This window comes from Gobio gobio (genome assembly GCF_949357685.1).
Source record: "Gobio gobio genome assembly, chromosome: 12".
Taxonomy (NCBI): Eukaryota; Metazoa; Chordata; class Actinopteri; order Cypriniformes; family Gobionidae; genus Gobio; species Gobio gobio.
Genome location: NC_137105.1, coordinates 3985731 through 4013230, shown reverse-complemented (window position 1 = coordinate 4013230; position 27500 = coordinate 3985731). Strand labels below are relative to the sequence as shown.

Sequence of the window (27500 nt, the reverse complement as noted above, 5' to 3'; positions counted from 1 at the left end):
ATGACTAGAAACAATATCAGCCGTTACTTAGCACATGCAGAAACTAAGAAATATTTTTTTTTCTATTAAGATATTTCTTTTGTCAAGGAAAACAATTGTAGTACAAAGAATTAGAAAAAACGTGAAGTGTTTGTCATGTTCTGACAATAAAAAGTACACAAAGTTTAAAACCACAATTAATGATGTGGTATCTACAACTTTTACTTTTTTTTTAAAGAAATAAAGATTTGACATGTATCGTTTTTTTGGGCCATATCGGAATAATCCATTTGTAACAACGTTCGTATAAGGTAAGGATGAAGACAAGGGGTCGGCTTACTGGGACACAAACTCAGGTTTATTTGTCGTATAACCGCTTGTCCTCTGACTCTCTCCTGTCACAGACCTCGCTAAACCACACCCCCCCTCGCCACACAATTGCTTAATGCTGGAAACTTAAAGGGATAGTTCACCCAAAAATGCAAATTATCCCATGATTTACTCTCCCTCAAGTCAGCCTAGGTGTATATATGACATTCTTCTTTCAGACGAATACTATCAAAGTTATATTAAAAATGTCCTGGCTCTTCTAACCTTTATAATGACAGTGAATTGTTGTTTCATTTTTGAAGTCCATAAAAGTGCATCTATCCATCATAAAACTGCTCCACATGGCTCCAAGGGGTTAATAAAGGCCTTCTGAAGCGAAGTGGCGTGTTTTTGTAAGAAAAATATCCATATTTAAAACTTTATAAAGTTAAATGTCTAGCTTCCGCCCGATCGAGGGAAAAAAAAACGCAACTGGTGTGCAATGTCGTCAGATGTAGCGTAAGCATTTTGAACTGCGAGAGGCGTTACACTTTTCCGTAAGTTGAATACGGAAGGCGGTCTGGTGGAAGCTGTGCTCTTATTGGTCGGCTGGAGCAGTGTGTTGTGATCAGAGGTGGACAAAGTACACAACTCCATTACTCGAGTGAAAGTAAAAGTACTTCTGGTCAAATATTACTCTGTTACAAGTGTAAGTTGTTAAAAACTATTTTTACTTAAGTAAAAGTACAGAAGTACTTGCTTTTAAAAGTACTTAAGTATCAAAAGTACATTTCCTTTTTTATGTCAATGCATTATTTTATTATTGTTGTATAAATGCACGCTATGCCATGGTGGGTTAAGCCAGTCATTGATGCTCCATACGACCACCTTGAACTAATTTAAATACTTAAAAGTTAGAAAGCTTTTTACAAAGCTGCTGTCACTTTAAGGCCGAATGCACAAATCCTACACACTGATACACATCCGATATTCCCCCAACTGTTTACGTTCACTCAAGACATAATCAACTTTGTTTACGTGAATACTTTCCAAAATGAAAATTGACATTTTGTGTGTATTGGTCTGTTTAAGTGCGAAAAAAACACACAAAAGAAAGCTCTATTCAGTGCTCGTGCTCTGGCATCTCAGAGGCACAAAAAAACAGACTGAACTGAGCTCTTTCATCATGCTTTTTCAGATTCAACCATATGTCTATGCTTCTCTTTCTCCCAGACATTTACATTTCGCAAAAAAAAAAAAAAACTTTAAAGAAGAAAAAAATCATCCACTGACTTGCAAAGCTGCCACAGAAACGACTTTCGACTTCGAGGACCTTGATAGAAATGTAGTGGAGTGAAAAGTACGATATTTGTCTTCCAAATGTAGTGAAGTTAAAGTAAAAGTTTCCCTAAAAAAATTATACGTCAGTAAAGTACAGATACTCAAAAAGTGTACTTAAGTACAATACTCAAGTAAATGTCCTTAGTTACTATCCACCTCTGGTTGTGATTGGTCAAGTGCTTCAAGCGTGTGTGGGAAATGTCCCGCCCCTTACCATAACCGCCAGTTTCAACACACTACTAACTCAACCAGGCCCCGCCCTTTTATTCTGCGTATTAATTATTTAAATGAGGAATATTGAGGTGTTCGTTCCCCGTAGAAACTCAAGACTACAATGGAGGCGTTTCAGGGAGTTCGGAAACACTGACACTGATATAGGGAGTGATTACCGCATCACTAATGAACGTTGAACATGTCAAAAAGCAGCATATGACTGACCCCTTTAATGTTTCTTCTGATGTTGGTTTGTTCTCCTTTAGAAAGTGTCTGGAGACTGTAAAGGTGGAATGGGACGCCAGGTATTCGCTGTGGTTCTCCTTACACTACAGAAGCTATATCGGCAGGAAAGACATGGCTGAGAACCCCAGCATAATGAAGGTCAAGAGAGACGTTCTGAGGGTAATGCATATATACAGTAAGTACATGATTCTCTTTTTCCAGGTAAAATGTGAACGTGTCCTCAGGAGAAGCAGAACAGAAACCTTTGGGTCTCAGTTTGTGTGTGGAGTCTGGAATGCGTGTTCAAATGATTAAAACCGCTTTGGTCTTTTGACCGTCACACATTTAATGTTCCTGTGCATTTTGTTTTCTGTTCACAGGTGCACGTTACATCAGATACGCTTTGAAAGTGGAGAGAAAGTCTGGAAGTAAACCAAAGGAAGACACAGTCAAGGAGAAGAAGAAAAGGATGAAGGAGAGGAAAAAGAGGGAGGAGGAGGAGAAAAAGAGGGAGGAGGAGAAGAAAAGGAAAAAGATGGCGATGGAGAAGGAGAAGAAAAGGATGGAGAAGGAGAAGAAAAGGATGGAGAAGGAGAAGAAAAGGATGGAGAAGGAGAAGAAAAGGATGGAGAAGGAGAAGAAAAAGATGGAGAAGGAGGAGAAAATGATGAAGAGGGAGAAGAAGAAAAAAAAGATGGAGAAAAAGATGGAGATGGAGAAGAAAAAGATGAAGAGGGCGAAGAAGAAAATGATTGATGATGAAGATATAGAAGAAGACTAAGAAGTTTTAGCACATTTTATAAAAAAAACATTTAAAATTGAGATTGTTTTAGATTTGCACCAGACAGTGTCACAAAACACAAGACTCTTTTTTTTTTAATATACTGAGAATCTGCTCATGTTGAGCTTCACTTTGAATTAAAATAATGGAAATGCCTGTTGTTTTCCAGAACCAAAGCCTGGCGTGGAATGTCATGTTGTGTAAAATCTAATATGAATATGAATACAACCTATTTATCTGACTTCTTCACCACGGGCTGCACAAACAACTTCCATTTGTCATTATAATATAATACAATTATACATGACAGTACCTCGAGGTAATTCCCCTCCCGAAGTACAACCCCTGGTCTTTAGCATCTATACACTCTCACCGCCCTTCTCAGGTGTACGCTGGTCCAACATCGAAATCACTGCGTCCGAAATCGACTACTTCTCTACTATATAGTGTGCGAAAAACAGTACGCCAACAGAGTAGTATGTCCCAATTCATAGTATTCGAAAAACAGTCGGCGAAAAGTACCCGGATGACCTACTACTTTCGTCGAGATTCTGAAGTGCGGATACAATGGACACTTTACTATCCCATCAGGCAACGGGAGACGATTTATGAATGGAGGTGATGGGACGCAACTGACGCTGTTAGGTCACATGATCATGACAACATGGCGGATGTAGTACGTCCGGATTACATTCATACTACATTCAGTCTTACTTTTTTAACGGTCGCGAAGTTCGTTCAAATTCAAATGTAGTACCTACTCACATAGTACGCGATTTCGGACGCATCCTTATTCTTACCAATAGTAATTTAACGGGAGCAACGCCACAAACGTGGAAGCTATAGGCTAATTCTGGCAAATATATTTATTTGCGTTAAAGCCCTTTTTCACGTCAAAAAGTGTTTTTTTTCGCAACATTTTAAGTATCAATTAGGGCTGTCAAAAGATTAATCGCATCCAAAATAAAAGTTTGTGTTTACATAATATATGTGTGTGTGTACTCTGTTAATTATTATTTATATATAAATACACACACATTCATGTATATATTTAAGAAATATTTGCATGTATATACATTTATATAATCTATAATATATATATATAAATGTTTTATATATAAAAAATAATATTTTTTTCTTAAATATACATGCTTGTGTGTGTTTTTATATATAAATAATAATTAACAGAGTACACACAGATATATTATGTAAACAAACTTTTATTTTGGATGCGATTAATCTTTTGACAGCCCTAGTATCAATATTGAATTTATAAGTTAAACGGAAAAAGATTGTCGACATTTGCAAAAAAGATTATTAATTGGCATCAGCTATATCGGTAAACATTTGATGCAGTAAACCTTTTTTCGCAAAAAAAATCTTTGGATGGAAACCTGGCTTGTGTTTTATAAGAAATGGCATCTGCGAGGATTTCGATCTGCGTGTTATAGTACTGAGACTGCTCTCACAGAGGATTTGCTCTTATCATCCGACCGTGGTTGTAACTCTATTAGTGTTACTGGATCTTAGCGCCGCATTCGATGCTATCGACCACAACATTCTTTTGAATAGACTCGAAATCTATATGTTGGCATGGTTCAAATAAAAAAACTTCGCACAGCCATTGAAGAGGAGTGGACCAACACTCCATAGGCCACTATCAACAACCTGCTCGACTCTATCTGAAGGAGATGAGTTGCACTGCGTGAGGCAGATGTTGGTCACACCAGATCATCTCGGCGGAGGAGAAGTGCTCACTAACACAGATTTAGACAGATTTGTGAACAATATTTGAGAGAAATAGACCTTTTGTGTACATAGAAAAAGTCTTTGAGTTCAGCTCATGAAAAATGCAGAGGCGGACAGTACTTAAGTATTTTTACTTTCTACTCCAGTACATGTTTCAAGTATATATTTTATCAGTGTTTTTCTTTGGAAAACTCTTTTTCATTACATTCCAAAGCATAATTTATAATGTCATACTTTTTACTGCACTACATTTCCTGAATAAAAGTTGTTTTATATTACCTTGAATACTGAAAATGAATGTAAACATTTATAATTTGTATAACTTGGTGTTAATTTTTTAGCAAAAATTAAATATAAGTTAATTTAATAAGTTAAAAAACAAATATAAATATTTATAAATGAGGTGAACAGAACAGTACATTACCAGACTAAAGTTTAAGATATGTTTATTAGAATCAATTCAATGTATTGTCATTGAACAAAGTACGAATACAAATCCAATGTAATGCAGTAAACATTCAACCAGGATGCAGAATAATGTAGTAATCATTCCAAGTAGTGCAAAAAAATGTGACTGAATATAACACGTGCATATAACCATATACACATCTTCACGTAGCCTACTCGCACATGTTAAAATGATTCAGTAGAACATAAAATAGTAACAGTTAGATGAATGAATAAGACGAACACTGGAAAGTGAAAAGGAACAGATCCGTGATTTACTTTCTTCACTGCACGCGCGATCTCTTCCACCGAAAACCGCGCGCTCGCTTAATTTAAAAATGAACGGTCATTTCGTTTAGTTAACTAACATTAGTTTATTGAATAATTGTTAATATATATACCAGGGTAAATAGTGTGATTTCAGAGAGATTTGTCACGTCTTGAACATGAAGTAACCGAGAAGTTTTAACGTTACTGACCAAAAGAGAGAAGCGCGTCTGGCTAATCCAGTAAATTAGTAAGAAACTAGTTAACGTTATTCTAGTTAGACACATAAATGTAATTTATTTTTTAATGTAGGCTCGTTTTTAATGTTAATCATTTTTAAAACGCGTATTGTGTTGGAGTCATTTTACTGTGGTACAGTGATAAATTACGAAATCTTACATATTAAAATCTTATTTAATGACGGTTTATGTGCTCGGATATTTGAGATATTTTCAAGAGATTTGTCTTCCTTGCCGCCTAGCCTATAGGATGCGGGATAATTTGTAAAATATGAAAAGGAACACATTAGGGAAGGGAACGTTCTGCAAACCTAAAAAAAAGAAGTTATATTTCCGTAATGTTATTCTGGCTAACCAATAACAAACGTTACAAATGGGAACGTTCTCAGAATGGAAACCCAAAACTAATGTTCTGGGAACCAATGTGCTGGATGGATCTTATGGATATATTTCTTACTCAGACAAGGTACAAATAATAAGCTCCATTAAAGACGACTTTTGATTTGACTTACCAAATCTTGCACTTCTCGAAAGAGCGACTAATCGTTTGATCAACCTGCGCGTTGTCTTTTGTTGTTCGCCCGTGCGGCAGGTGGTGCTGTCAGCCGGTCACGCTTGTTTGGACGAGGATGGAACGGTTTTGTTCAGCGATCATAAAACGTGTATAAAGAAGTATGATGTAGGCTATTTTATTCGCACAGTCTTCATACTCTCAAGAGGAAAGCAAGTCTCCGTAAAGCAGTGAGTTATGGATGATATAGAGGCTGAACTCAGTATTGCTGCTTTTCCAGAGGATGAAAGGACAAATCGGGAACGGATTAAAACGCCCGTTAACCTCCACTTTAATACGGACGACAAAGGTGATGTTCTGGTGTTCTCATCATATTTACTTGTTGTTTATGTGTTCAAAACAACTCAATCCTACTAATATGGCAAGCCGTTTTATCTTAAATTGTTCCATTGGTCGTAATTGCATTTTTACTAGTAAGAATTCAATTAGAGATCTCTACAATTCAATTCTTACTAACGATTATGATTTGAGATCTCTCTCTAATTAAATTTTACTAGCAACCATTACATTTAGAGCGCTTTCTGATTCAATTCTTATGAGTAGAACTAGAGAGCTCTACAAATTAATTTTTAATCAGTTCCATTGACTTCCATTCATTTTTAATTACGGAGCTGTACAATTGAATTGAATTCAATTACAGAGCTATCTAATTCAGTTCTTACTAGTAAGAATTCCAGTTAGAGAACTCTACTTAAATTTTTACTAGCGACTATTACAATTAGAGAGCTCTCTGGTTCAATTATTACTAGTAAAATGCAATTGCAGAGCTCTCTAATTGAACTGTTACTAGTTTAAAAAAAAACACTTTAAAGATATGTATTATTGCAGAGCTCTTTAATTGAATTAGAGAGCTCTCTAATCTTTGTTAATGAATTGTAGAGATCTCTAATTGAATTCTTACTAGGAAAAATACAATTACAACGAGAAGCGCTAGGCAGGGGCGATTCTAGGATTTTCATTTTAGGGGGGCTCAGGTATGAAAAAAAAAATTGGTAAGACTTTAGTCTAGGGTCCAATTCTCACTATTAACTAGTAGCTTATTAGTATGCATATTAGGATATTTGCTGTTTATTATTTCGTTTCGGGGCATGGCCCCTCGAGAACATTTAGATTTCTATGATCTACATTTGTGCATTTTAAAATGTTCTGAACGCCAAAAAATTAGATAACAACAGCTTGAAAACAATGTCAGTGAGCAGATATAACTGATAAAGTTTTTCCATTTTTGTCAGTGAAGAAAGTAAACATATGTTTAACTGATATTTATGTTTTATGAATCATTTTCGAAGGCTAACAGGAAAGCTAGGTAACTAAATTTATTAAATTATTTCACAATATGTTCACATTCATTATTAATCGTATGCCCAATACAAGCTGAAAAAAGCGGAACTTTTTTATTTACTGAGAGCTGCAAATGGAATTATTACAATATGCACACATTCATTACTATTAATCTTATGCCTAATATGAAGAAAACGGCTTTGTTGAAATTACTTATTTCAAATCAAAATGTTGAAATTAGACAAAAGTTTATTAATTTGGCTGAATATTTTTGTCATTTGTTTAACATTTCAGCAGCTGTCAAATATGAAATGTTTAGTTTAGCTACATTTCTCGCACTTGATGTCGAGTCGCGTGGCTAAAATTTGTGCTCCGCCTCAGCAGCTTCTGTGAACATAAAGCCCGCCTACTCTGATTTGATTGGTTTTCTCAAATATTTTGGCATTGACAGAGACCAATGAGGCTCAGATCAACACACACACCTCTGGTTCTAACGTGCGCTCTATTCTTCGCCACAGCTGATTGAAGTAAACGCTGATTAACGCAGATTAAAAAAAACGGGACGAAGCCGAAGCCTCCCGCCAGTTTCATATGTTTGAAAGGTTAATCACACATTGTTTAGGGGGGTTGGACAGAATTTAAGGCCCCCTAAAAAGGGCCTAGTGACGCCCATTGCGCTAGGAACAATTTAAGCTAAAACGGCTTGCCATACCACTAATGTTTTCATGTTCAGGTGTGCGCACAACTACCAGCTTCCTGAAGTCGAACAGAAGGTGTCTAAAGCGGATCAGAGATGCGATGCTGCTTCATAAATGGCAGGAGGCTGCGTTTTATTACAACTCCTACATCCAGACACTGGAGGCCATTAATGGCTATACAGTGAATACAACGGCTTCTGAGGTACAACAGCCTTATAAACTCTGTGCTAAGAGACTTGTTACGAATTATGTTTGATTCACTTTTCTTGCATTGAAGAAACTTAACGTGTATCATCTCTATTGTGACACTGTCCATTGCATCCATAGCCGGTCACATAATGTTGCTTTTAAGCAACAAGCAGATATAATCAATTCCTAATAACCTACAAATTATTTATTCAACTTGTCATGTTTTAAATTAAGTTTACCCGCTAACTATTGTGAATCGTCCCAATTCAGAGGCTGCGTAATTCGAAGGCTGATTGCGTCACCGTGGCGAGACAAAGGCTGTCCCAATTCGAAGGCTCCTCCAAATGTGTCTTTAGTTTCCAGTGAAATAAAGGATACAACAGATGGATCATTCGCGGCCCAGAATTCATTGCACGCCAGTGATGACAGGATTTTTTTTGAGAGAAATTGCTGAATTACACTTTTAAATGTAAGTATTAGGTTTCAGCTTACTCGAATATCTATGGAAGCCCGTTTCCACCACTAAATAAAAAAATAAGAAGAGTAATTGCGAGTTTATATCTCAGAATTGTGTCTATATCTCAGAATTCTGACTTTATATCTCAGAATTGTGGCTTTATATCATGCAATTGCGAATTTATATCTCAGAATTCTGACTTTATATCTCAGAATTGTGGCTTTATATCTCAGAATTGTGGCTTTATATCACGCAATTGCGAGTTATAAAGTCAGAATTCTGAGATAAAAAATCGCAATTACTCTTAAGTTTTTTATTTAGTGGCGGAAATGGGCTTCCATAAATATCTAATGATACAAATGTAAAAAATAAACTTTAAAGCGGTTCAGATGTTGACTTGTATCTTAATAAGATGCGATTTTTATATGTAGTTTTTACTATTTGTTTTAGACAGAAATGGACTGTGGTGAACATATTTAGACTGTTCATGAACCCTGTTTTTTTCCAGACAGTTTAATATAACCTCTAGTAAATGTCTAGTAGTAGTACAAACGTTACTGTAACTCCTCAATGGCAGCTGTCACATTTGCTAGGCGACTGCTAGATCGTCCCTTTAACAACACTCAGTCCGACCTTCAGGCCTTCGAAGGTGCAGCCTTTGAATTGGGACGCAGCCAGATTTGATGGTTTGAAATTAGTGTCAGATAGATAGACAGACTGCGTGCGTGCGCGTGCGTGTGTGTGCGTGTGTGCGTGTGCGTGTGCGTGCGTGCGTGTGTGTGCGTGTGTGTGCGTGTGCGTGTGTGTGCGTGTGCGTGTGTGTGCGTGTGCGTGTGCGTGTGCGTGTGTGTGTGTGTGTGTGTTCCTGGGATTCTCCAAATGTCTCCACATGGATAATAATATGAATAATAATTCTGACTTTATATCTCACAATTCTTCAGGCCTTCGAAGGTGCAGCCTTTGAGTTAGGACGCAGCCAGATTGTTGATGGTTTGAAATTAGTGGCAGACAGACAGACATTGAATCCAGTGTGATTAAACAGTGGTGTGTGTGTGTGTGGTCCTGGGATTCGCTACGTTGTGGAGAAATGTCTCCACATGGATAATAATATGAATAACACTTTTCAGCCTGTCACCATCATGCAAACATTCAATCTCAAACATACAGTAGTAGGTCTTTACAGGTTTTTGTCTTGCGCTGCTTTTCAACTGTCCCCTTTCGAGTCAGTCTCTCATCATTGTGTAATGGCTTGCGCTTGGAAACTCCTTTCTCTGAAATTCCTGAAGCCTGAATCACACTATTGCACTCGCAATAGCCAATGGTGTTTGAGCGATCTGACAGTGGACGGGCTTAGCCGCTATATAGCCAGTGACGGGCACCAATTGCTCTTTGAGAAGCCACCTGTAGTTCACCATTGAGGTTCGCTCTTCAAGTTGAAGTTGATGGGGAAATAGCCTTGTTGATCCCGGTGCTGCTTAAAGGGTTGGTTCACCCAAAAATGAAAATTCTGTCATTAATTACTCACCCTCATGTCGTTCGACACCCGTCAGACCTCCGTTCATCTTCAGAACAGAAATGAAGATATTTTCGTTGAAATCTGATGGCTCTGAAAGGCCTCCGTTGACACACTTTATACTCTCAAGACCCATAAATGGCACTAAAGATGTCGTTACAAAGTCCATCTCACTACAGTGGTTCTACAATAACTTTATGAAGCGACGAGAATAGTTTTTGTGCGCAAAAAAAACCCTAAATAACGACTTATATAGTGATGACGATTTCAAAACACGGCATCATGAAGCTTCGAAGCGTTATGAATCAGTGAGTCGAATCATGATTCAGATCGCGTGTCAAACTGCTGAAATTTGGCGATTCAAACCGCTGAATCGACTCAGTGAATCGACTCAGTGATTCATAACGCTTCGAAGCTTCATGATGCCTTGTTTTGAAATCGTCATCACTATGTAAGTCGTTATTTAGGTTTTTTTTGCGCACAAACTATTCTCGTCACTCCATAAAGTTATTGTAGAACCACTGTAGTGAGATGGACTTTGTAACGACGTCTTTAGTGCCTTTTAAGGGTCTTGAGAGTGTAAAGTGCCAATGGAGGCCTTTCAGAGCCATCAGATTTACACTAAAATATCTTCATTTCTGTTCTGAAGATGAACGGAGGTCTTACGGGTGTCCAACGACATGAGGGTAAGTAATTAATGACAGAATTTTCATTTTTGGGTGAACTAACCCTTTAAGAGAGCAGGTTTATGAGGGTTCACAGATCCTCATTAACGCCCTACTATTGTGTTTATTGTCTTGGTTCAACATGCAGTTTTATACTAGGTGCAATGGATGGTGTTTGTAATCCGCTCTGAGCTGATTGTGTGTTGTATGCACCATTGCGCTTTTTGCCTTATCTTTCATCTTTCATTTGCCTTATCTTTCAGTGCTGCTCGACTGTGTTGAAGGTGCCATCTTAGGCCTAGTCCACACGTACACGGGTATTTTTATAATCCGTTTTAAAAAACAATCGCGTCCACACAAGCATGGTTTAAAAAAATCTCCGTCCACATGAAAGCGCGGTTTTGCGTTATGATTGGCTGCCTGATTTCCACATGGGTCCATCCACGGCACCGATGCACTGAGGGATGCCATGGGCTCAGTGAAACCCTTCTACAAGTTTACTTTGGACTGAAGTGGACTGAAGCTTCACACACTTGCCTTACTATGTTGTATTATTGCATTCTGGCGCCTCTGTTCTGCAATACAATGAGATAACTGCGCATGTATCTGTATACATGTGATAAGCGCTATTAGCAGAGTTATTAAAAGCTACGTCCGCCATTGCGTAGACTCCACTCATGTAAACAAAAAAACGAACGGCGCACAATCTGACGTCAAACAAAGGAGAGAACGGCGCACACTTCGACTTAACAAGCCGAAATCTCCGGTTTCACCATCTACACGACAACGCTGTAACCGTAGTTTCTAAAAAGCTTCACCCTGGCCGGAGTTTTCAAAAAAGTCTGGTTTCAGTAACCGGATACTGCGTTTGCTTGTGGACGAACAACCAAACCGCATAAAAAAAAACTGCGGCTTTGAAAAAACCCGTGTTCGTGTGGACAGGGCCTTAGATTTATCAGTATTTACAGAGTTAAATTAAAAAAAAATTATTTCAGTTCGTTTTCAAGAAGTGTTGTTGGTTTCGTTTAATTTAAAACATTTCTTTTTTATTTAAGTTTACGAAATATTTTAGTCTTACTTTCAGTTTTCGTTTATGAAAATAACCTTGCTTCTGCCTGACATAAATTGTATTTTCCTGTTGGATCCTCCTATTGGTTGTGTGTGTTTGCTACTGTACGGATGAAGTGTTTCACTGCTGACTGCATATTTGTGTCCATCAGATCACGTGGAGATTAGGCACAGAAATTCTGCGTCATCTCCCTAACGCCAGCGCTGAAGATTTCAACGCTGTATATGAACAGCTGAAAAACAATGGAATCAAAACCTTCTCGATGGTATGCAGAAGCCCAAACCTCCCTTTTACAACATTTAGGGTGGGTTACACCAACAAGGATTAAATTAAACTCAGTTTAGAGCTGATCTAGGCTTTATTTTAAATTGAGTTGTGTTGCACCACTTAATTTTAAACCCAGATTAACAAATCGGGGATTAGAATTTAACCTGCGATTACAACCTCCATTTATGATTAATTTTCGCCGCCATGATGGATTCGCCATTGACAGCAACAATACTAATATTCAATTTCCTTGTTCATTGAACACCATTGACCACCAGAAACAGACTCGATAGCAGGCTTAAACTCACGGCCTTCACACACTAACGGCTCAATTCGCTTTATTTTTCATTTTTATTAGTAATAAACACCTCTCTGAGACCTGACGACACACCCACTGTTTCTATCTCTGTTCAATCATCCGCATAGTTTAATTGTAGGTGCACTTTACTTTATTTAAACCTCCTCACATGTAACTTTAAAATTAATCCATAATTGAGATTTAAATCTGAGTTTAAAGTTATGGAGTAACAGGATTAAAGTTAATCTATTTTAAATATAAATTAAATCCAGAATCAAAATGATGGTTTAAATTAGGGCTGTGCAATATATCGAAATATCGCAAATGTAAAAATCCCAATATGCATATCACAAGGGTACGCAATATCTGGATGATTTTAATAGGCTACTTCAACATTGTGAGAAGTGTACGTTTTAGGTTGATGCATATAGCAGAGAATAGACTGAGCACACGACTGTTACTAATGTGACTTGCTCATAGGCGTAATTTACGGGTGGGACATGTCCCCACCACTTTTTGCCAGGCTCGATATTGTCCCCACCACTTTTTAAAAGTACTTGAAAAATAGATTGCGGAAGGTGTGTATTAAAGCAAAAGCACGATCTACAAATCGTAATACATTCATTTAACACATTTTTCCACCGGTCAGAAAGCTTTTTTTTTCCCTTTACAGATTTTTGCAAAACTTTTGCCATATTTCCTAATAGTCGATAAAAAAAATATAGCAAAATGACAGCGTTTCCATTAACTGATAGCCTGGATGCCAGCCGAATTTAGCCCCGCCCACAATTTTTTGCTCGGGCAATTCAGTCTGGACTCGCTCCATAGAGGAGTAATTATGCCCGAACAGAAACTGTTCGGACCAATGAAATTGTCAGGGCGGGCTTTAGACGATGATGGACAGATGATCAACAGTAGCGTAATCATCCACGTCATCGAAGGCTCTTGGGTTGAATTTGTTCTAATCCTAAACGGAGAACTTGTTCGTATATGCATTCACCTTCACTAGTTCTCTCAGAAACGATGATCGTGTTGGTAAGTACTCTGTGTATCCTTAAATTATTTTATTACTGGCAAAGATCGTTTACACTCATCTTTTTCTTGTAACGTTACTTAATCCAGCGTGCGTGCAGACAGGGTTGCCAAGTGTTTTTGCAATGTTGCGCACAATTGCTATTCAAAACTATAGCCCAAAACAATAAATTTCCGGGGGGTTCTCCGGAAAAAAATGGCGTTTGGTTGGCAAAATATGTTATTTTGGCAAGGTTGCCTGCTAAAATTCGCATTCCTGGGTTTATATAATCACATAATTGGGGTCGCTTCAACCCGCGGACATGGAGAAAAACACGGACTTGGCAACACAGTGCAGTTGAGTTCTGTTGACATTTGACAACTAACGTTACGCGTCGCTCCGTTGCTCTGATTGGTTGTGGGTCTATCCAATTGAGGTCTTTCCTGGCTCGGTTGAAACACGCCCCATAATCAAAGCTCAATGGAGCGGTACCAGACTCATATTCTGACTAGAATTGAGTATGGCCACGGCAGGCTAATTAACTGATGTTATGCGACTAAAACATTTTTTCTCCTCACGTGATGAGTCATTCCAAAAATTATGCCACGTATGTTTTTAGGTTTATGTATATCCCAGCCACCGCACGGCATTATTTTTACTGGAAGGAGACGCGTGTGTTATTCAAGCACTGATGGCAAGGAAAGCTCCTTATACTTGAGCGGCACATACGATGTGTTTCTCTCTCTTATCTGCTTCAAGGTCTTGATAAATTGTGGCATTTTATATTCTATTGTTTTTTTTTAATGAGTTTAATAAAGAACTCGTCTTCTTTCCAAACATACCGTGCCATCTGTAAAGAATGATCAACTTTTACGCCAGGTTATTGTGACGCATTGCTGCCACATACAGAGACGAGCGAAATGTTTGAAATTGCATGATGGTAACTCAAAGTTTTACCACTTCGTTACGGGTAACAGGTGCCATGGACCGCTCATGTTAGCATCAGTGGCATAACCGGTGCACAAATATCATAACTCTATAATAGGCCTACAGTAATGTAATAGCTACATATATTCTAGAAATGTATTAAAAAGAAAGACGTTTTCAGCCTTACTCAAAGGCGGCGGAAACAGGCCAGTGGGTTCGTTACGCACGTCAATCCCGTTCTTATTTTGCTTCTTATGTATTAAATATACAGGCCATTCATTTATGAAACCTTGATCAAAATTAAAATACAATTTATAGAAAACGAAATTCACTTTAAAGAAATGATTTCTGCAAAACAACACTCAATAGAAATCATGTCTGACCCCACTCCATGCCGACGAAAGCACCCGCAAATTCTTTAATATTTTTCAATGTTGCAGTTTTTTTTTACCACTTTGTTATTTTGGCTCGGAATTTCGTTTGCTGGAAAATGAACTGAATTTAGAAATTAAATTTGAAATTAAAACCTTTTTGTTTAATAAACAAAATACATTTTTTAAGCGTTTGGAGTGGAGTAGGCTACATGCAAAACGTATAGCCTATTTAGATTCATAGTTATGTTTAAATATTAGCCTATTTTATTATTGTTTTAATTTTTATATGTTGATGATGAAAAGTGAAGTGTATTTTAATTTTGATCAAGGTTTCATAAACTAATTGCCTGTATATTTAATACATCGGAAGCAAAATAAGAACGCCGGGTTTAAACAAGGTTTAAAGTTTGGTGCAACAGAATTATTAGATAAACCTTGATTTAATCTAGATTTAAGATTAATCCTTGTTGGTGCAACCCACCCTTACACTGCATCCAAGGCGTGTGTTTTTATCAGTATGTCATGTGATTGTTGTAGATCTGTTTGGAGCATTGCTTTCATCTCATGCTGAACGGGGAGATGGAAGAAGCCAAGCGGCAGCTGTCCGTCGGAGAGAGCTGGAAATATAGCAACTTCTCCATTGCTCAGGGCGACACCAAGAAAATCATCCATGCCTACAGCGGTTTCCTAGATTACTTGCTCTGGTGTGAGAAGAAGTCCTCTGTAGCTGAAAACGGTAGGAATGTGGAACAATGAACTGATAATAAAAATGGGTCTTCCTTCTTGCATCTCTCTTAAACGATGAAACCCAATGTTCTCTCTCTCAGGGCACGTGTTGTCTCGCTATCACCAGACCAAGCTTATTATTCTTTGGAGTCTGCTCTGTATTTTCTACTGCATAAGAGGCGTGATCAACAGGCATAGTTCAAATGACTACGCAATTGGATAGTCCTTCCACCAATCAGACCTACGATCCGGCTGAGCGGTCGGTAGTAAGGCAAACACATCCTTCTTTTGTAGGAATTGTTCCAGGGCAAGTTTCTGTTCCGTTATCAAAGAAACCTTTGAAATCTTTTAAAACCGCATTAACACTGCGCTTCGGTGGCCGCCATGTTGAATGTAAACAAAAAGCTGCTTTCCGTCGCTTCTCTATCGTCATCGTGTGAAACCCGCCAATAGCACGTGTAGCCCATTTATAAAATGTTAAGTGCTTTAATGACACTTTTATTTTATTTTTGCACATAATCTTTTTTCTTTTCTTAAAGCTACACTGTGTGATATTTTCCCCCATCTAGTGGTGAAAAGGTATATGACCATCCAGTGAATATTAGTTTCTGTTCCTCTCAATTCCGATTTCGTTTTAACTCCTACGGTGGCCGATTTAGTCCAAGATTAACATGGCTTCCAGTTCGACCTCGTCGACATTTGACAACGGTGCCATCGAGTGTTAAAACGCTCATGATGAGTGTTAAAACAGAAATGATGATCGTGTTGGTAAGTACTCCGTGTATCCTTAAATTCTTTATTTACAACACCGACTAAGAACGTTTACACATCTTTTTCTACTAATGTTACTTATTCCAGCGTGCGGCAGACAGGGTTGCCAAGTTTTTACAACAAAACCCTCCCAATTGCTACTCAAACCTAGCCAAAAACAAGCCCAATAGCTTTTCCGGGGGGGTTCTCCGGGGGAAAAAATGGCATTTGGGGGGTAAAATATGTGTTACTTTGCTAAAATTCGCATTCCTGGGTTTGTATATCACATAATTGGGGTCGCTTGAACCCGCGGACTTGGCAACACTGTGTGCAGTTGAGTTCTGTTGACATTTGACAACTAACGTTATGCGTCGCTCCGTTGCTCTGATTGGTTGTGGGTCTATCCAATTGAGGTCTTTCCTGGTTCGGTTGAAACACGCCCCATAATCACAGCCCAACAGAGCAGTATCAGACTCATATTCTGACTAGAATTGAGTATGACGACGTCAGGCTAGTATCTTTCCCTAGGCAGAAGCAGCTCTGCTGTGTATTGATTCCACCCTAAACTAGGCAGGATCTACCCCAGATTGTCGTATTTGTTCCCAGTAGAAAATTAAGACTACAGTGGAGGTGTTTCATGGAGTTCGGAAACAGTGACACTGGTATAGAGAATAACTCCCGATGGAGGGACTTTGTGTTTTGAACAGCATTCATTGTAACTTTACAAATGTCTTTAATGTCACTTTTGATCAATTGAATGCGCTCTTGTCCATGTTTCTGGTGTCAGATGAGGTGAGCAGTAACCATGAGATGCACAGCTACTTCAGACAAGCTTCTGTGACCCTGAAGGATATCCTCACTCAGCCTGGAGTCTGGGACCCTTTTGTGTTGAGCTACATTAATGTGAGACACCATCTGACCTTGTGCAATTGACCGTTCGCAAAGACCCGCCCCCTTTAGTTACTGTTGCTATGACAGGACAGAGCGAGTTACTTTTGATATGAAACAAAGTCTCAACTTTGAAATTGTCTTTTTTTTTTTTTTAAGCGTTAATAAATAGTGTTTTGTGGCTCTTTAATGTGTGATGATCGCTGTAGCGCCTCAGTTAAAGCTGCTCATGAACCCATCATCTCTTCTAGTTCATTGATAAGCATCAAATTAACATGAATGAACACTAAAAAGAAATGTCGTTTCAACTGCGGAAAGACGTCAGACTCAGTACACACCGTTTTTCCAAGTTCAAGTCCACCAACGTTAATCTACTAACTCTCCTGACTTTGTCGGACAAAACGGCAGATTCGGCGATTGTGATTGGTCAGATCGCCTGTCAATCAAACTTGCGGCGAAGGGTGAATTTGACGATTGTCTTTGTTTAAATGGCTCGTTTACACCAAAATGACAATTCTGTCGTCATCTACTCACACTTGTGATGATCAAAACACAAGCAGATTTGTTCACACAATCAAACCGCTCTAAAAAGGTCAAAATCCACCAAATATATGTGTATTTCAAGTCTTCTGAGGTCAGATTATGTATTTGTGTGAGAAACCGACTGAAATAAGTCGTATTTTAATTGAATGTACACACGATTTTGCGAGCGCATAACCGCTTACATTTCAGTCTGTTTGTTACACAAAGCTATTATATTATATTATATTATATTATATTATATTATATTATATTATATTATATTATATTATATTATATTATATTATATTATATTATATTATATTATATTAAATTATATTATATTAATTATATTATATTAGAAGACTTGGAATATATAAACCCACGAGTCATGTGGTTTATTTTGATTTTGTTATTTGCTTCCGTTTGCAGCGTTTCGGATTTGTTCATGTTTTTGAAAAAGTGTCTTTTGCTCACCAAGGCTGCATTTATTTGATTAAAACTACTGTAAAAACAGTGAAATATTAATACAAAAAAAACTCATCTATGTGAATATATTTTTTAAAATGTAATTTCAGCATCATCACTCCAGTCTTCAGTGTCACATGATTCAGAAATCATTCTAATATAATTTTTTTGTAACATTATGAATGTCTTTGCTGTCAGTCGTGATCAATGCGTCCTTGCTGAATAAAAGTATTCTGTAAAAAAGACATTCTGACCCCAAACTTGTAAACAAAGTAAGACCGTAACTCACACAGGTGTGGAATGACATGAGGGTGAATGAACTGTAATTTTAAACTAACCCCTTTAAAGTGGACTTTGCAGTTTCTCATGCTGTCTGTGTGTCGTCCACTGCAGATGCTGGAGTTTTACGATGATGAAGAAGGCGCTCTGCAGATTCTGGAGAATTACGCTTACAACAAGGAATTCCCATCCAATCCCAACGCTCATGTGTACTTGTACCAGTTCCTCAAGAGACACAATGCCCCACAAGCCAGACTCATCGGCTCATTAAGGGTGTGGAATGGTTCAGCCAATCAGAACGTGCATAAAGTTTCTGATTAAAATGATTGATTTATTCTGGTTTCTGTCGCTCAGATTCTGCGCACTTTAGTCCCGAGTCATGAACTGATGCTGGAGCTCTGCTCTCTCCTGCTGTGCACCAGTACGTGTGAAAACTGACTTCTCTGATTGGTCTTTAGCATGTTTCTGTGCGGTTATAAGGGTCTGTTGGGTTTATTTGTTATATTCATCAGCCACCAGCAACTGAAATGTATAAAGTAAAAGTCTTTGATTTAAATCAGTTTCTGCTTGTTTTTTCGCCAGAACTCATGAGCGATCTAGAAGAAGCTCTCACCATTTCAATGGACCTTCTGGAGTTTTCCAGTTGGAAATGTGACATAAGGGCTTGGTCCAATCTTCTGAATATTATGAAGATACTCAAAAAGAAGTAAGATGCGATTAATATATGGTAATATTCTGGAAAATAAGTCGCACTGGGTCAACATTGCATTGTTGAAATGGTGTATAAGTGTAAAAAAAGAAATATATATATATATTACATTCAGAAATAATGCATACTAAAATATTTACAAACATTATAAACGTGTGTATTTTAGTTAATTTACATTCAATGGTATTCAGAACAGAACTGGAATGAAAAAATTAAAGTATAAAACAAAGAAATCATAGTGGCATTCATTTTAAGCAACATTTTTTGTAAATGGCAAGTCTAGGGCTGTCAAAAGATGAATCGCATCCAAAAGAAAAGTTTGTGTTTACATAATATAAGTGTGTACACTGTTAATTATTATTTATATATAAATACACACACAAGCATGTATATATTTAAGAAATATTTGCATGTATATACATTTATATAATCTATAATATATATAAATGTTTTATAAATAAAAATATTTATTTCTTAAATATATACATGCTTGTGTGTGTATTTATATATGAATAATAATTAACAGTGTACACACTTATATTATGTAAACACAAACTTTTATTTTGGATGCGATTAATCTTTTGACAGCCCTAATATATATATATATGTTGGTTTGTTCTCCTTTAGAAAGTGTCTGGAGACTGTAAAGGTGGAATGGGACGCCAGGTATTCGCTGTGGTTCTCCTTACACTACAGAAGCTATATCGGCAGGAAAGACATGGCTGAGAACCCCAGCATAATGAAGGTCAAGAGAGACGTTCTGAGGGTAATGCATATATACAGTAAGTACATGATTCTCTTTTTCCAGGTAAAATGTGAACGTGTCCTCAGGAGAAGCAGAACAGAAACCTTTGGGTCTCAGTTTGTGTGTGGAGTCTGGAATGCGTGTTCAAATGATTAAAACCGCTTTGGTCTTTTGACCGTCACACATTTAATGTTCCTGTGCATTTTGTTTTCTGTTCACAGGTGCACGTTACATCAGATACGCTTTGAAAGTGGAGAGAAAGTCTGGAAGTAAACCAAAGGAAGACACAGTCAAGGAGAAGAAGAAAAGGATGAAGGAGAGGAAAAAGAGGGAGGAGGAGGAGAAAAAGAGGGAGGAGGAGGAGAAAAACAAAAAGATGGCGATGGAGAAGGAGAAGAAAAGGATGGAGAAGAAAAAGATGGAGAAGGGAAAAAAGAAAAGGATGGAGAAGAAAAAGATGGAGAAGGGAAAAAAGAAAAGGATGGAGAAGGAGAAGAAAAGGATGGAGACGAAGAAAAATATGTTGAAGACAAAGATTAAGAAGAGTAAGATGGAGAAGAAAAAGACGAAGAAGACTAAAGTCTAAACAATTTATAATAAATTGAGATTTTTGTTGACGTGTACGAGACAACATTTGACTTGTCTATTGTATGACACAAGACTCTTTATATACTGAGAATCTGCTCATGTTGAGCTTCACTTTGAATTAAAATAATGGAAATGCAGTGAACAAACTGTCAGTCTTGATTGTGACCAGCAGGGAGCGCAAATGCTGCGTTTCTGAAGCCTGTTGCATATGTAATGATGTACATTTTGTCAGAAAAGTGTGTGTGTGTGTATATATATATATATATATATATATATATATATATATATATGCGAAATATTATACATTTTTTAAATATAAATTTTTAAAATGGAAAAAATGGTTTTAATTGTATCAAAAATAAAATTTTAGGTTAGCTGTATTGCCTGACTAAATTTATAAATGTTTAAGATATGTTTATATATAATATATAAATTAAAATATGAATTCTCTTATTCTACTACGTTTGATATTTCAAGTTTGAATATATTAACAAGGTGATATCATTTATGATTTAAACCAAATATAAACTTTGTATCTCAATCATGTTTTCTTTTTTTAACAGTAAATCTAACATTTCTACTGTGTAGTTTTTGATTTTTAATTGTTCTTCATCTTTGGTATTTTATTCCTTGTATGATCTTCTTCAACAGGGATTGTTTAGGTCTAATGTTTGGAGTAAATCAAGCATTCTGCATTAGTTCAGGCAGGCCACATAGTCAAGCTCTGCTATCAGCTGATTGAAAAATTCCAACCCCGCTCATATCAGCTGATCCGATTCCTATGCACTCAATTGGTAACTTTCAATCAGGGCACCTTACTTAAGCATAGCTTCAGTTCAATTTGGCTGCTTTGCAACCTACCTCCTCCCCAGCTCCACATTAAACTGTGTTTAACTCCATCAATGTCATTCTGTTGTCATTGATGCATACTCCGTTCTCAATGGGGGATTTCACCGCCCTCCCAGTTTAAAAAATGGGAGTTTGTCCCCAGAATCTGCTGCTGTTCCCTGTCTTGGCTTCTCATGGAGATATGAAAAGGATGGGGAATTTAGAACAGAGCCATATCGCCAAATGTAAAAAAAATCTAAATATGCCAATAAAATATTGAATAAAAGTTTGTCCATGGTGTTTTTGACTCAAGTGGACCTGACCGAACTTCTCTAAAATCAGATGAAATGATTGATTTCTAATTTCTGCTGTATGAACTGAAGTTGTTTTCACTCAGTCGACTCTTCAAACCTGTCGTATAAATAGATTTAGAGCTCAGACGGATGTAATAATTCCATGGTTTGTGTTTGAGATCAGTGACAGTAGGTTTGTGTGTTGCTCATCATGTCCGTCTGAACACTTGAGCTGAGCAAGAGGTTGATGGACGCTTTGCTCAAGCTGACGAACTCATGCAAGTGAATGATGCTGAAAAACTTAATGTCTCATTCCTGTTGATTCTCAGTGAAGAGCTCAGAGACTTCATCCTCCTTCAGATCCAGGTGCGTTTCAAATCATTCTTGCAGGTCCATCAGTAGCGTTTTGCATAATTTAGATTTAAGAATGACCTGTTGAATCCATGTAATTTAATCATTTTGTACCATAAAAAAATATATAAACCATGGTCTGTCTGAATACTCAATAATTCTGATTGGCTTGAAGATATGCAATAAAACCATGCACAAGTAGTTTCGCTCATTTCAACACTGCCCTGCGACTTATTGATAAAATAGCTTCGCTACTGAATCTCTACATTATATTTCTCAACAACAAGGGGGTAACATCGCTGGTTTTTAGGTAATTAAACTCACAGCTTCATTGTTAATAGAGGCATTGAACAGATGCAGGCTAATTCCCTTTAAAGACGAGTCACTCGGCGGCCATCTTAGAAACGTCTTCTATCCCTTTGAATGAGAAACATCAAATGGTCCAAAACTGTTAGCCAAGCTGACGGTTAAATTTAATATTTGGAATCACAAATGAAATCTGACAGCATCTGTCTCTTAAATTTTGTTTCTAAACGCTCAAATCTGCATTTTTCAGCCTGGACAAAGCTAATGCGCATGTGCATTCCTAAGCGCGCCTCTCAGAACACTGCCTGTTTCTATAGCAACCGGGGCTTCTAACTGCAGCTTCAGGGACGCGATGACTTTGCTAATCAACGATTGGCTCTTTCATTTAGAAGGCGGGGCTTATTCGCCCTATAGAGACAGAGCGTATTTAGGCCACGCCCACACCGGGGGGGAAAACAATCCAACGCTCTCCATTGACTTTGCATTGCGTGAGGCCGCCTCATTGTCATTTCGGACTTATAACAAAAAACAGAACAATGTCTAAAAGCTGATATGTGACAAGGTGTACAGCAAACAAGCTAAACAACACAGAAATAAGTTTTTATAAGCTGTCGACCCAAAAAAACGAGCGTTTAAGAAGATAAAAGTGGACACAGGCAATACGAAGTGACGCTTCAGCAGGAAGAATGGGTCAATTTTGGGATCCTGACACTCAGTATGCCTCAATATGTCTTTGTGTGCAGTAAAATGTTGTCACTGTTAAGTCAAATATCCAAATGTCCGTTTTATATATTATATTTTCTGTCTCTGATTACGTTCCCCTCTAGTCGCCGTAGTTCTCAGTGTAATATGACCCGTCGTGCTCTGTCTAATGGCCTGAATCCACTTTTTTGTCCTTAAACGCTCGTTTTTTGGGTCAACAGCTTATAAAAACGTCTGGGTTTTTGCTTCTGGGTTTTGTTTAGCTTGTTTGCAGTACACTTTGTCACATATCAGCTTTTATACATTGTTCAGTTTTTTGAGACAGAGCGACACGCGTCATAATTTGAAGACCACGCCCACCGGGGGGGAAAACAATCAAACCGTCTCCATTGACTTTGCATTGTGTGAAGCGGCCTTTTTGTCATTTCGGACTTATAACAAAAAACTGAACCATGTATAAAAGCTGATATGTGACAAGGTGTACAGAACTACGACGACTAGAGGGGAACATAATCAGCGACAGTAAATATAATATATAAAACGGACATTTGGATATTTGACTTAACAGTGACAAAATGTTTACTGCACACATTGACATATTGAGGCATACTGAGAGTCAGGATCCCAAAATTGACCCATTCTTCAGCTGAAGCGTCACTTCGTATTGCCTGTATCCACTTTTATCTTCTTAAAGGCTCGTTTTTTTGGGTCGACAGCTTATAAAAACTTATTTCTGTGTTGTTTAGCTTGTTTGCTGTACACCTTGTCACATATCAGCTTTTAGACATTGTTCTGTTTTTTGTTATAAGTCAGAAATGACAATGAGGCAGCCTCACGCAACGCAAAGTCAATGGAGAGCGTTGGATTGTTTCCCCCCCCCCCGGTGTGGGCGTGGCCTAAATACGCTTTGTCTCTATTGAGCGTTGCACTTTCTCCCATATGATTCATAAGCAGTGTGCGAAATACCCGTCAATATTCGGGGGGGTCCCCATCTCCTGATTGTTGCCCAATACCGATTTTTTTTATTATTTTTTTTTACAAAACTACAATTTAAAAATATTTATTTAACACTGAACATTTTTAGCATTCCAGCAGACATTATACAAACAAAGCACAATATAACAAAACAAAAAAAAAGTAAAATAAAAATATTTTTATTTGGCCATCTTATCTTATCTTTGGCCTATTATGTATACAGGTATCATAATCAAATTTTGTTTGTTTGTTCAACAGAGGTTTTGTATAACTCAGCACTGAATAAAAACTCTGGCGGTTTGAGCAGTGAGTGGACTCTGACTAACTTAAACCGTATTGGCCATTGTGTACAACTATGTTGTAAACGGATACATTTGACGTTCTACAGACACAAATATGCACTGGAGCATTTGCCAATATATTATTACAGTATCAACTCCTGCTTGCATTTGAGGGTGCTTAGACAGTGTCTGCAAACGGCAATTTCAGCATCTTTCTAAAGCCATCCTAAAGCCTTGTTTATACTGCCTCTCTCACACGCTCTGGTTGCTTTATTTGATCGCGTCATCAAAAACCTCATTGTGCGGTAAATTTTAATCGGTCTTTTCACTTCGGTTGCCAAACAATCGGTGCATCCCTAATATTTGTGAATAAATGTTTTGAATTCTGTATACATGGTGAGCTTAAAACATTTTAGTGACCATTAGTGACAATAATTATTATTATTTATTTTTTTGACAAAATCTGACACCCCCTTCAAATTTTGCTTTTGAGGTTAAAGGGGACTCATGGGTTATTTAAAATGATTAGAAATTAATTCAATATTCAGGGAATGACTTGATAGTGTAGTAGAACCTTGTTCATGCCTACCCTAGTATACAAACAATGTATACAATATATTTTTAAATCATACCCTCTTTGAAATCCTAGGTTTAAAGGTGCACTATATAAAACAAATTCAGTAAAATATCCAAAAACCAGTGTTATATATTTTGTTCAGTTGAGTACTTACAATATCCCAAATGTTTCCAACTATTTGTAAATCGTGAGAAATTGCTATTTTGCAGCTCCACAACACTCGCTCCTGCTCTGCTTCACTACAGTAATGTTAATAATCACATCAACATGATTTCTGCCCGAATCCTGTCCCGACTCTTTCCCACCGGCTGTGAGCTGAAGACCACATGTCCCAAGATTCTGCGCTCAAACGTGCCGTCATCAAACTACGCCTTTGTTTTGAACAGGCGACCTCTAGCGGACGGAAAAGTTACATAGTGCAGCTTTAATTCAGCAATTTACGAGCGCTGTGATTAGAAGCCGCTGTGTCAATGTAATAACAGTATCACTGTCCCCTTGTTATGCAGGGCTCGACAATAACTCTTGTCCGGGACAAGTAGATTTTTTGAAGGGGCAAGTGAAAAACAATTTTACTTGCCCGACGGACAAGTATCCTGGTTAAAACGTCAAAACAAAAAATAACTAGGGAATCACCAAAGTGCAAGAATGATTCTGCATTCAGTGTAAATGGCGATCGATAGTGGATAATAAAAAAACGAACTGACGTTAATAAGGTTGAGCTGTTGAGGCTCGCGCAGCCTCTCGAGGAGAAAATCGAAAACAAATGAGCGCTGCTCACACACAGAAACTCAGTTAACATACACAGTTAAAATTGTGCAGTTTTTATATTTATAACATATGATACAGTTAAGCAACATTACACTAACAAGAGTGTTGTTTTCCTGAATACCATCACGACTGAACAAGACACTGATTTCATACGCCAGTTCTATAAACAATTAATTAACATTAAGTCACTTACATTTTAGAAGCAATATGGACTGTTTTTGTTCTATTTCAGCAGCGAAAATAGTTCCAACAAATATCACAGCAGAACCGTAACGCATCTCACAGCATCAGTGTGTGTGTGTGTGTGTGTGTGTGTGTGTGTGTGTGTGTGTTAGTGAATGATTCAGCGTTTTAATGAATCGGTTGAATCAAAGATTCAATGACCTATTCGCAAACGACCGCCTCATTCTTAAATGAATCATCCGTTTCACTGAATCGACTCAATGACTCGCTCATTAAGACGGTCACATGCTGCCACCTACTGGTGGTTTAGTTTCATCTTTCCAACATTTCTTATTTATTCAAAAATATTTAAAATAATCTCATAACATTATTTAATGCAATTGTAATTTTTCAGTGTAAATGAAATAATTTTATTGGTAACAGTCTATAGTGTCTTATTCTAATTTAATTTCAAATTTAAGAATATAAAAGAAAAGCTGAAGCATATCCTATATTTAATAAGATTATGGAAAAATGCCCTTTATAAAAAGGTACAAATATGACAAATATGCATATTTAAATATGTCAAAGCTGATTAAACACTGGTGAGAATATTGCTTCAGAATAGATTATATTTACAAAAAAAATCCGGACAAGCAAATGTTTTACTCGGACAAGTGGATGACAGATTTACTTGCGTGTGAACCGGCTTAATGTCGAGCCCTGTTCTATATCTTATTATTGCTCCAAGTTATCTTAATTAATAGTAGTAGATAATGAGCATATTGTGTCTAAAACACAGATTACTTAAATATGTATTCCAGCACAACATTTTGTTGTTAATTTGAATTATTGCCCCTATATCTCAGCAGTCCAATGTAATATGTGTAAGATAAGTATGTTGTGTAAATTGGAAGATTGGGGGGGGGGGGGCATTGCAGTAATATGCTGTAATGAATTCATCAGTATTACTGCTTTTTAACCATGCCAATTGAAATACAGACTGAGCAAAACACCTCTGCACAAGAGGAAGTGGTGGCTCGTTTCCTCTTCAGGGCTCTAAATATCACACCGCATGACGTCAGTTTTTCCACTGACATACACGCATCTAAATATAATTTTATGCTTGTACTGGGGCAATAAAACAAGATCAGCTTCTTTAGGCGAGTGTATAAAGTTAGTTCTAATATATAACTATAATACTTTCTACTGCAAAGATGAGTGCAGAGTTGAAATGTTTAAATGAGACACTGGCCTGCCTTCAACACAAAGCCCTGCTCGCAAGATCATGACTATAAAGATAACATTATATCTCATTAGTCACAGATGAATCATTTAGCCCATGAAGACACGTTATAACATTTGGGAGTATGAGATGCCCTTATGAGAGAACAAGGCCTGTGTGTGTGAACTGAAGCGCAGTCATGGGCTTTAAACGGGACTCTGCTCAACACATGAATCACAGACACAAACTCTCTTCATTATCAGTGTTAGACACATCATAACTGACATTAACAAGCCTTTTAGCCTTATTGAATACATGAAACTATGAATCAATGTTTCATAACATTTGGATGGTGTTATGTAATGTACTGATGTTTTCAAATATGAAAAGTTACACACAATGATCTCTATATATTCTGTTTCTGTTTGTATTCTTTTATATTTAATGACTATTTTTGACTTTAATGTGTTAACACTACAACATTGATAT

At 37.3% G+C, this 27500-nt stretch overlaps 2 protein-coding genes across 2 annotated transcripts in view; both read left to right on the top strand.

Moving 5' to 3' along the window:
• The window catches only part of LOC307135465 (TATA box-binding protein-associated factor RNA polymerase I subunit A-like), a 21306-nt gene extending 18218 nt beyond the window's left edge, over window positions 1-3088 (top strand). The window contains exons 9-10 of the mRNA XM_079831944.1: window positions 2109-2263; window positions 2448-3088. Coding sequence (XP_079688070.1) covers window positions 2109-2263; window positions 2448-2848 — 556 coding nt within the window. The 3' untranslated portion in view covers window positions 2849-3088. The remainder of the gene's footprint in view (window positions 1-2108; window positions 2264-2447) is intronic.
• A 3083-nt stretch (window positions 3089-6171) lies between these two features.
• LOC307135635 (TATA box-binding protein-associated factor RNA polymerase I subunit A-like) overlaps window positions 6172-27500 on the top strand; it is a gene marked incomplete at its 3' end in the record, with an annotated part of 26333 nt that continues 5004 nt past the window's right edge. The window contains exons 1-10 of the mRNA XM_079832208.1: window positions 6172-6410; window positions 8136-8302; window positions 12145-12258; window positions 15409-15607; window positions 17135-17250; window positions 18616-18774; window positions 18856-18922; window positions 19084-19207; window positions 19838-19992; window positions 20177-20500. Coding sequence (XP_079688334.1) covers window positions 6299-6410; window positions 8136-8302; window positions 12145-12258; window positions 15409-15607; window positions 17135-17250; window positions 18616-18774; window positions 18856-18922; window positions 19084-19207; window positions 19838-19992; window positions 20177-20500 — 1537 coding nt within the window. The 5' untranslated portion in view covers window positions 6172-6298. The remainder of the gene's footprint in view (window positions 6411-8135; window positions 8303-12144; window positions 12259-15408; window positions 15608-17134; window positions 17251-18615; window positions 18775-18855; window positions 18923-19083; window positions 19208-19837; window positions 19993-20176; window positions 20501-27500) is intronic.